Here is a 10,983-nt window from a genome sequence, read left to right as displayed (position 1 = left end):
CTTCTCATATTTCCACCAAAACACGTGAGGTTTATGCGTATCAAACGGGATGTGTCTGCTGAAATCTTTGCCTGGCCTCCTCCATGCAGGTGAGTAGACAGAATTAACGTCTCTTTGAAATTTACCGCACTTAATTATTTCATTTTTCATTCAAATGTCCCTTGAGTGAATTTCCTCCTTTTTCTAATCTTTTCAAATGAAGACAAATGCAGTCTTTTTTTTTTTTTTTAAACACGTTTTTATTTGGTTCGGTAGCAAAAACAGCACCTCAGGACAACAGTATCACGTGGGCAGTCTCCTAAGGGGTCGAACAGTTTCGGTTACAGGACACGCACAGGGAAGACATGCACTACCTACTGTAGCAGGCTTTTTTTTTAAGACATTAGTTGACCAACAATACTGACGGACTGTTTCAGCACATTCACATTCCTCTGACAACACCGCTGTCCATTTGATGCAACATAATTGGGAAGGGAAAAGTCCTTCATGTGTGGAATAGATGTTGCAAATAGGGAAGGGGGGGGGGCATATTTTCTCGCTCAGTTTAATCACTTTCAAGAACTCCAAACTACTCTGCACAGACATCAGACATAGAAAATAAATTCTTTGGTCCCTTTCAGATCTTTTGTAGTGTTAAGATCTTTATTGCTTCATGAAAAAACATCTTTCGGCTCTACGGGAGAGTGGCTGGCAAGCATTTTACTTCACACTTGTTAAAGACAAAAGTTATGGGAAGGGTGGGGTGAACTGTAAGTATAAAACTACCAGAGAGGCAGAGGAGATCATAGCAGACACCTCAAAGCTAGACCGTTCAATCCTCGATGACCTCGGATGACTCAGACACCACTCTGCCGTCCTTGGTCTCAATCATCTTGATTACGACGTTCTTCTTGGTCTGGGTGCTGTAGCCGCCGCCGCTGCCGCTGCTGAAGCCCCCCGAGCTGCTCATGAGGCCCCCCATGCCGCCACTCATGCTGCCGCCGTATCCACCGCTGTAACCGCTGGAGTAGCTGCTAGAGTAGCTGCCCTTCATGGAGTCCATAGGGAAACCACCGTAGCTCGCTGTAGAGGGGGGAGGAGAGGAGAGGAGAGAAGTTAGTTTGCTGAAACTGAGAGAACACAAACAACAAAGAACTACAAGGACATTTAAGGTGATAACTTACTGCTCTGTTGGGAGATGTTGATAGCCTTGATGCCGTTTGCCAGCCTATCCTCCTCTCCTTCCAGAAGTTTCCTGTATGTGGCGATCTCAATGTCCAGAGCCAGCTTGACATTCATCAGGTCCTGGTATTCTCTGATCTGGCGGGCCATGTCCTGTTTGGCTCTCTGCAGGGCTTCTTCCAGGTCCCTGATGCGGGACTTGGCGTCCTTCACTGCCATCTCACCACGCTCCTCAGCCTCAGCGATCTGGGCCTCAAGGTTGGCACGCTGAGAGGAAATATTTTAAAAGTAAGGCTTGATGATTAGGTTTCATATTAGAAAACATAAAAAAAACAATAACCCCTCCATTACATTTTTTCTTCATACCTGTCCCTTGACGGCATCAATCTCTGATGTCAGTCTCTGGATCATGCGGTTGAGGTCTGCGATCTCTGTCCTGGTAGCCCTCAGGTCGTCTCCGTATCTGTTGGCAGACGTCTGCATCTCCTCATACTAAATGAACATTAGCAAGACAAAAGCTTGATTAGCATCATAAAGAGATGTTTTTGCTTTCACGGTGTTTAGAACATAAAATCTACTCAGGAGTTCTTCATCACCTTGGTCTTGTACCATGTCTCTGCCTCGGCGCGAGTGCGGTTGGCGATGTCTTCATACTGGGCCTTCACTTCAGCAACAATGGCATCCATGTCCAGGTTGCGGCTGTTGTCCATCTCCACGATGACTGAAGTATCCTTGATCTGGCTCTGGAGCTCACGCAGCTCCTGAAGAACAACAAAATAAAAGACAATCAGATTATTCAACCCCACCTCACTGAGGAATGCCATCCAGCTAATAGTGCAAGAGGGGAGTCAAGATGCAGAACAGATGTTGGGGAAAATGGTGAATTCAGCATAACAGATTTCAAAATGTCACCACATACACAAATCACTCACTAAAACAGCTGAGAACAGATTTGTTTTTCCTTCAAAAAGGTGTTGGGTTTAAGGGAAATAGGAAACATACCTCCTCATAGATCGACCTGAGGAAGTTGATCTCATCTGTCAGGCTCTCCAGCTTGGCCTCCAGCTCAACCTTATTCATGTAAGCCTCATCGACATCCTGGAGCAGAGATAAGGGTTTGTGAGAACAGGACACCAAAAGGCAGTGATGGAAAAAAAAGGGAGCTGTAATGTGCAAAGAAAATGCAAATTAGGTATAAAATCTGTAACTCCAACTCACCTTCTTGATGAGGACAAAGTCATTTTCACACTCTGTGCGCTTGTTGATTTCATCCTCATACCTGAGAGGGAAAAAAAACATCATGAAATGCTGGTTAGATTCAAGGACAGATAAATAAACAAATCACTTTCTTGTTCCCTTTTGAGAGTTGATACACAAATGGAACACTAGGAGGTGCAAGTAATCTTCCCCCTGACTCTTGAACTCCTTTGGGATGTATGACTCACCCATTGTGTTGACTCAGAGCCAAGTGTGAGAGGTGTTACTGATATTTCCCCCCGGGGGTTCATCTGAACTCAGCTGATTTGTGGACAACTAACAAATAACTGTTGCACCTGTTTGTTATACATACACCTGTGGAGTGTGTGTACGGTGCTGATACCTTTCCTGAAACACAATTAATGGGTTTTGCATCCATTCATATGGAATGTAAGCACTGCTCAGAACGTGCTTCCTCAGTGTTGTAATTCCCTGGAGTTAGCATGACGCTAACAGATGTAGGGAGTAGTCTAAGAAAAGATTAACTCTCTGTACTGCATCTTGAAGACTCGGCCATCTTGTAGGTTATTCTGGCTGTTGTTATGTGAGAAAAGGCCTGGCCAGAACATGCTGCTCGTTTCACTCACTTGTTCTTGAAGTCCTCCACCAGACCCTGCATGTTGTGCAGGTCAGCCTCCAGCTTCATCTTGTCGTTTCCAAGGCTGTCAAGCTGTCTGCGCAGGTTGGCGATGTAGGCCTCGAACATGGCGTCGATGTTAGAACGGGTGGTGGTCTGTCCCTGCAGCAGGTTCCATTTGGTCTCCAGCATTTTGTTCTGCTGCTCCAGGAAACGGACCTGATGTGTGGGGATGAGGGGGGATTATTAGTAAGCTATCAAACAGCAGCATTTTTAAAGATGCATTCCTTTTCATCAGCTTTGAATAATCCCTTTAAAAGGGGTGATGTCACCAGAGTCTGACATAACAGCCCCCTAATGATCAATCGCGGGGGTTCAACCTTCTGTTCGCCATCTGAAATCTTTGTTGTTCTTATCTATATTTGGAGCTTTGTGGCCTGCTGTTGGCTGGGTTTCCACACTGGCTGTGCTTTTCCAAAGGAAGGCCTGACGTGCATGCATCCTGACAGGAGTGGGGGGGGCAAGACAAGGTTGGAAAAACCCGGTGATGGAGGAATATGTTTACCCTTTTTCCTGTTTTTGTACAGAGGGGCTCCACCGATACAGATAGAGAAGGGAGAGTGATGTAAAGCTTGGATGAGGAAAGGTAAATATTTAACTGTGCTAAAGGTGTGATGAGAGAGTGATGGGGGGGGGGGTAGGGCTGATTTACTAGCTGAAGTCAGATGGAGGGGAAAGGTGGAGGGTACTCATAAAAGCGTATACGGGGACTTTTCTCTCTTTTACTCAGCCGATGAGATTTCATCAGGAACTTCTTAGTAGTCCTCATTTGCAAGCACAAGATACCAGGTGATAACCAGGAAGTTTATCTGCTTTGCATTAAAGCCTGCACAAAGCTTAGAAAAAGCCCATCAGCTTTATCTTGATGCAATGATTACAGCGGAAGACGCTGAGTTGATACGCAGCAGTTGACCAGAACTTGAAACCAACCGGCCTTTTTAAATATTAACCCAGTGACGAGGCCTCTGTCTATTGGACAAAAGGCCGCACTATTTAAATTCAATGTATTCATCCTCCAAAAAGCGTCACTATAAGGCAACAAAAGCATTCATTACAGCCTGTGTTTGTATTTGGGAGGGGTGGAGGACAGTGAAGCAGTAGAACAGGCCACACCCCAGCTAAGGGAGGGACCATTCCCAAGGTAACTCGTATCACAAGCCCAGAGTTCTGCCCCGACACACCCTTTCCTATCTCTCTTTCTCTCTCCATTCTACATGTCTGCTTTTCATCACTATAAAAGGGCCTGTGCTCAAGTTTGAATGCACATCCATCTTTTTTTTTTGTCAATTAAATTAGAGGGAGGTGACGAAAGTACAAGAGGGGAATGAATCAACGTTTGCCACGCGGTAGATGAATGAGGAAATCAGCAGAGTGAGACATGTGGCAAACATTATGGATCATAATTACATAACTGTGTCACGCCGCTGAAACCTGCAGCATTTTGGCTTCACTTTCACTGTGCCTTCCACCTAATGAAAACAGTGGCTCTGTTTTTGGAGAACATGAGGCCTTGCCAACCTGATTATTACTGACACGCACGCACACATCCACACACACGTGCACACACGCACTCAGCCATATCTGGCCTCTGTCATGAGCTCTTACCTTGTCAATGAAGGAGGCGAAGCGGTTGTTGAGGCTTTTGATCTGTTCCTTTTCCTGGGTACGGACAGCTTGGATGGTGGGGTCAATCTCCAGGTTCAGGGGAGCCAGCAGGCTCTTGTTCACAGTCACGGCAGTGATAGGGGTCATACCAACACCCACTCCCAAACCACCACCCATTCCCATAGCACTCATTCCCATGCCACCACCAAAGCCTGCTCCTGATCCCATGCTTGAGCCTAGGCCAAAGGCTGAGGAGCTGCTGATGCCTCCATAGCCCCTGTTGGTCCCTCCAATAGAACTCCTGACAGTGAAGTTTCTCCGGGAGGGGACACCACCTGATCCAGCATAGGAGCTGCTGCTGAAGCTCCTCGGGGCAGAAGAACTCTTCACAGAGTAAGAGGAGGTCCTATAATTGGTCGACATTTTCTGAAGTGTGGAGTAGTTTTCTTGAGAGTGAAATGAGTCTGGGAAGGTCACGCCGACTGGCTCGGTTGGTATGGCAGGCAGGCAGGCAGGCCAGCAGAGGGGAGAGACCAGAGTGGATAGGAAGAGAAGAACTACTGAAGAGTTTTTAAGTGCCTGTGTAAGTGGGAGGGGACTGTGGTGAACTGCTATTGGCTGCAGGTCGGGGCAAGCTAAGGAGGCAGGGCTGTAATATTACACTTCTATGACACACTGTCCAGTCACTAAAAACCATTACCTGGTCAGTCTAGCAGCTTCTGTGTTGTTGGGGGGGGGGGGGGGGGTGTTACTTGTACTTCTTTCTTCTTTTCTTCATGTTATTTTATGCTTTGTCTCGCTCTCTCTCTCCTGGTACAAGAATTCAAACACACCACACCTGACACAATAGATCGGCAGTTCTGGTGCAGTCAAGAAAAAATAATCTTGTGTGTGCGTGCGTGTGCGTGTGTGCATGGGGGGGGGTTATCGGTCAGAACACACAACACTTCGTGCAGAACAGTGTCTGATGCACAGGAGAATTCATTTTTTTAAAATATTTACATTTTATATCATTTAACTCTTCTGTGAGTTTAATAACGCAATAGACGTTTGGCAAGGGATTTTAAATTACTTGAACTCTCTCAGCACAGAGTACCTCACCGTCACCAGATGAATGCTTTTGTCTTTTTTTTGTCGCAAGATCAGAACATGGAAAATGAATACATAATTAAAGAAATGGTAAAAACAGAAAGCAATGAACACTTGAACAGAACAGCAGAACAGACCAAATACACGTCGGACCTCAGAGGCAAGGGTCTTAAACCCAAAAATGTCAGGTCATGTCAGACATGATGATGTGCAAATAGCTTTTCTAAATTGTAAACAGTAAATTGTGGGTTGGGATGTGGCTGCTCTGAGGACCTTGAGTTCCTCTAAACAACTGATAATCATTTTATAACACTTTTTTTAAACATTTGTACAAAACCAAAGTGTGAAAACGGTAAGTTCTGATTTTATCGGCTGTGATATTATGTGATAACCCTTGACTAAAGTTTGGGCCCCGACCCTGAGATGAGTTCAAATGTTGCCGTTATGCAACACGTACATTCACTAGGTGTGTAGAAGGTTTGGTACGCGCTACATCAGCTCCATCCGTGTTGTGTACAGTTTCATGCTGGGTGTTTCAGAGGAGTTTTTCCAACAGTGTTTCAAGTTGCTTGCAGATTAATGATTTTATGTAAAGGGTCATTCAGAGAGGGAGACAGCACCTCATATATGTATATATATATATATATATATATTACACAGTTCTACGTAGTTTTTGAATGAAAAGAACCCTGCTCAGTGACAGGTTCCAGCCCTCATCCAACAGTGCTTAACTCACCGGTGGCATAACTGAGCACACATTGCTACATCCACACTGATGCAGTTCCATGATTCAGATTCTTTCACCAATTGTACATGCGCTCTCTCTCTCTCTCTCTCTCTCTCTCTCTCTGTCACACACACACATACGCACACACACCTGCTCCGTAGAGATAGGCTTGATAAAATGTTCTTTTGTTAATTGACTTATTTTGAAACAGTAGCTTTGCGTTGTTTTTCCATAGGATTTTGCGTGATTCGATCAGCTGAATTTCATGTTACCCAACAATTCAACCTTGAATGTTTGAAATAGGTAAAAAATATATATATAAATTGTAGGGATGCTCAAGAGATATTAGCCTACCTGCCAGCGGAAAGTGGCGGATTTTATCTTGAATAACACCGTTAGCATTGAATTAGCTACAGTTTTTGTGAACGAGCCGACTTTTGAAAACAGTTGACGCCGTATGTTTTTTCTGCTCAGTGCGATTCCATCGAAACAATTATATTCTTTCTTAATTGCAAATGAGGTAAGTACATTCATTGGTCTGACATCTCACAGACACACAGTTTTTATTCCTTCTTTTTCATCAGAGACTGACTGAGGCCACAGCTGGTCTTCAGAGGTCAGAGGCCCCTGGGGCACTGGCCGATTTGGTTTGGTGGGTAACCATTGCTTGATGTCCACTTTTGTCAATTACTATACCGTAGGGCCCAGATTTTGCTACCGTGCCATGCTAGGCTTATGTCCTGTATCTATGCTAAGCTAGCTGTAGCTTTATATTTACCTTAGAGATATGACAATGATGGCGAAGTACTGGATATCCTATAAATGCTAATGCCTTTTTTTTCATCACTCTCCAGAATTATTAGGTGCATATTTGCAAGATCAATGAAACAACTAGGCCTATTTACAGAGACAATATTCATTCATGTGACAGATTTAGAGTGAAGTTTATAAAAGAGTAGGCTGCTAGCATTGGCAGAGGTCTGCGCTCCTCCTGGTTCAATAATCAAACATGTTTGGGACAGAAATAGAGGCATTACTGCAGCGATCTCCTACAACAAGAGGTTTTGTAGAACTGTTTGCACTTTTGGAGGCTTTAGGGCTCAAAATTCCTCAGCTGTTGCAGCCAACCTAGTGCAACCTCCACAGTAGATTTTTCAGAAAATAACACATGGGGTGTTTTGTTGAATGTGCAAAACCAGGTGAACTGCAGCTGCTGGTTTTCAGTACTGCTGTGTAAGAAGTTTGGTAAACTTGAACGCTAACATGCATTCTTCGTCAGATGAGATGTATTTATTGTTCTTCTGTATAAACACCCATCCGCAATTCATCACAGTCTCACTCCTGAGAGAACTATTTGCTGTACAAACACTGATAAAGAATTCTTACGAACTGATAACAGAGTTACAATCACTCTATTATTTCTACCTCACCGCGCTGCATGGTGAAAGAGTCCAGGCATAGACGGCAGCTCAACCTTCCAAGGACGTTCCGCCAATACCCACCCCTGAATTCCTCTCCTCCCTCCTCACCGGGCCCTCGCCGCGATGACTCATGAGCTTTGGCATTGCCGATCCAACCCCCTCCGCCATAACCTCTCTCTCCTACATCCTCTCAAACCTTTCCCGCCACTGACTCTTTGCTCATCGTCATGGAAACAAAACAAAATAGCCTCGTTTGCTCTGGATGCCAGCTCATGAGTGGCGCTGGTGGCATTTGAGACTCTCGCCACACAGAGTTGCAAAGCACAAAGTGACTGTGACTAAAAAAGAACATGTGGTAATATTGATATGATTGAATGAATCAGAGGGGAAGCGTGCCAACGGGGAAGTCCTGCTTTGCTCGGCTAAAATGCACATGACTGCAGTGAAATCATACAAAATCAGAGAGTTTGGAATCATGTGGGATGTTGATTCAACAGAAACAGATCTCTCTTCTGCAGGTTTAATTGAATTTCAGAAATTCCACCTCGGAATTATGGAACTTGGAGCGGTTGTTTGTGTGACACTGGCAGCAGCTCCAGTTTTACAGTACGCTGAACATTAGCTCTTCTGTCAACGCAGCTCTCGAGTCAGGAAACCTTTACGTGACACCTGAAGAGGGAATTCTTGTGTCCTTTAAAGTGTCTGACTGACATTTGGGTTGCTTTGCTCAACGTTCTGGAGATAAATGTACACACATTATTAAATCCCCAGCTGTCAATCAATACAGAGCAAACAAAACTGTTCTCAGGGGGCCTCTGAGTCATGTGTTGTAAGGCAAGCTTCCAATCATATTTGGACTCTTATCCCCCTGGTAACGCTGTAGTTACGGCGTGCGTACGACAACTTGGTGTGTGTGAGGAGTCTGGAGACATTTCTTCTGCTTCATGGCGGGTGGTTGGTGACTCATTTCATTCACCAGTACCACATGAGGCTTTCATCACATGCTTCTGCCGATTGTCACCATCTGGCCTTGTAACATCTGATACTGTATCAGATCACAAGCTAAGCAAGTGGCTGATAGCTCTCGTGTGAATAAGGCTAAATGGCGGGGATTAGGATTTTACAGCAGGGTAAAGAGTGTACACACACAGATGGACCTTTACCCTGTGTGTGTGCGTGCGTGTGTGTGTGTGTGTGTGTGTGTGTGTGTGTGTGTGCGCACGCGCATGTCTTTCTATTCTTGTGTAGACCGACCCTTGACAATATCACTGACACTGTGGGGACATTTTGACTTGTGAGGACATTTTAGCTGGGCCTCAAAACTTTAAAGGGTAGTTTTCTGTTAGGCTTTAGGGTTGGGCGTTTAGTTGTGATGTCAGGGTAAGACGATAGGGAATAGGGTTCTCTCAAAGCTAGAAATCCAAGTGTGTGTGTTTGTGTGTGTGTGTGTGGCAATCTTCAGACATCCCAGAAGACTCAGCTCTGCAAAGCTGTCAGAAAGTGTGTCTGCGTGTGTGTGTGTGTGTGTGTGTGTGTGTGTGTGTGTGTGGTAAATCATAGTGGGTGGGTGTCGTCGATGGGTGTAACTCTCTCTCACCCTTGTGCTCCAGTCAGCCATAAAACACACACAAATACACACACACACACACACACACACAGGGTGGATGAGCATTTGTTGCCTTAATGAACTAAACAAATGTGAAGAAATTGCACTGAGATGTCACTATTTTGAGCTTTGTGTTCTTGACACACAAACATCAATAATCACATTACTGGAAGGGGAGTGTATACTGTATGTGTGTGTGTGGGGGGGGGGGCTGTTTCCAGGTTGTGCGTCTTCAGTTAACTTGAGGCGGCTGGGCAGCCCTTCCTTTCAGGATACAGCGCAATCACCATGCACATAATAACCCTTTGTGTTTTAAGGCTCCATTGTGTTGTAAGTGAACCGCTGAGCAGGGTGAGATGACCCTCCCTCTCAGGATGGACAGACCTGTTTTTATTCACTTCCCTCAAGAACAGCAGGTTCTTTTTGGAATTTCGGGATAAAGAGTGGACCGGAAAACCCGAAGAGTTTAGAGTGAGCGGCTGCATTTGTGCTGTGCTGAGTTTTATGTGATTCTTCAGATATCATAAAGTCAGTGTGTGAGTTCAACGTGTGCTACTTCAGTGATAATAAATGTGTAAGTGTTTGATCACTGCATATGATTTTGAGTTTCCCAGGATTTGAGAACTAAAATGTACACCCTTTGATGGAGAAACCATATTAAATATTAATACAGTACTATTTAAATCTGTTTGAAATTTTTTTCCCAAATCATGAAAAATTGGTTTTACGCATGACCAAATCCAGAACAGGATTCATACCATCTCCAGGAGCCTGAATATCCATCTCGGAATCAACTATTTAATTCACAAGTTGACCACTTGTTCAATGTGTCACCCACCCAATTTTGCAAAAAATAAAAATAAAAAATACGATAAAATAATAATATATTGAAATCGATCGATATTTTGTGCCTCTCCTGCGGTACATGTAGTAATTTGACTCACTGAAAAGTAACGATCCCCTCCTTTTTTAGCATGTCAACATGAATGATTACTAATCAGACAAACTACACCTGAATCTAACGATTCATAGGATTTAGATTCTTCTGTATTTGGAGTGAAAGAGAAAATGGAGTGACATTAGTGTTTTGACTGTTACCATGGCAACACACTCACCCGATCAAGGTAGAAAGCTGAACTCAAATCCTGATGTTTTTCGAACCAGAACCAAATCGTTTGACCTGGCTGTGGCTGTGCTGAACCAAGCTGTCCGCTAGAAAACCAGATGCAAACGATGCAACTCTTTATCCTGTAACGCAGTTAAGAGCATTGCTCTACACCGCTTGTCCTTTAAGGGTCGTGAGGAGGCTGGAGCCTATCCCGGCTGACATTGGGCAAGAAGTGGGGTTCACCTTGGACGGGTCGCCAGTCCGTCGCACGGCCATCAGGAGCAATTAGGGCTTCAGTATCTTGCCCAAGGATACTTGGACATGGATCGAATCAGTGACCCTTCAGTCTCTAGACGGCCGCTCTACCTCTGA

General features: G+C 44.6%; 1 protein-coding gene across 1 annotated transcript; it reads right to left on the bottom strand.

Moving 5' to 3' along the window:
• Window positions 1–214: 214 nt before the first annotated feature.
• On the bottom strand, window positions 215–5,211 carry LOC147256160 (keratin, type II cytoskeletal 8-like). The gene is made up of 8 exons (XM_086214068.1): window positions 4,661–5,211; window positions 3,006–3,214; window positions 2,380–2,440; window positions 2,164–2,259; window positions 1,758–1,922; window positions 1,528–1,653; window positions 1,164–1,428; window positions 215–1,062 (listed from the first exon to the last, which is right to left on the bottom strand). The coding sequence occupies exons 1-8, from the start codon at window positions 5,081–5,083 to the stop codon at window positions 812–814; spliced, it is 1,596 nt and encodes a 531-aa protein (XP_086070194.1). The 5' UTR covers window positions 5,084–5,211; the 3' UTR covers window positions 215–811.
• Between the last annotated feature and the right edge of the window lie 5,772 nt (window positions 5,212–10,983).

This window comes from Aulostomus chinensis, chromosome 9, assembly GCF_037954235.1.
Source record: "Aulostomus chinensis isolate RoL2024-O1b breed Wild chromosome 9, RoL_Achi_v1.0, whole genome shotgun sequence".
NCBI classification, from domain to species: domain Eukaryota; kingdom Metazoa; phylum Chordata; class Actinopteri; order Syngnathiformes; family Aulostomidae; genus Aulostomus; species Aulostomus chinensis.
The sequence above is the reverse complement of the archived record's forward strand: the minus strand, read 5'-3'. Positions and strand labels throughout refer to the sequence as shown.

What these genes read in the sequence shown, in the direction of transcription:
- LOC147256160 (XM_086214068.1), bottom strand. Translation starts at nt 5,083, where the DNA reads ATGTCGACCAATTATAGGACCTCCTCTTACTCTGTGAAGAGTTCTTCT. An exon ending in TCGCCTCCTTCATTGACAAG is followed by an intron (nt 3,215 to 4,660) that starts GTAAGAGCTCAT and finishes CCCACACATCAG; the next exon opens with GTCCGTTTCCTGGAGCAGCA. An exon ending in TCAGGTCGATCTATGAGGAG is followed by an intron (nt 1,923 to 2,163) that starts GTATGTTTCCTA and finishes GTTGTTCTTCAG; the next exon opens with GAGCTGCGTGAGCTCCAGAG.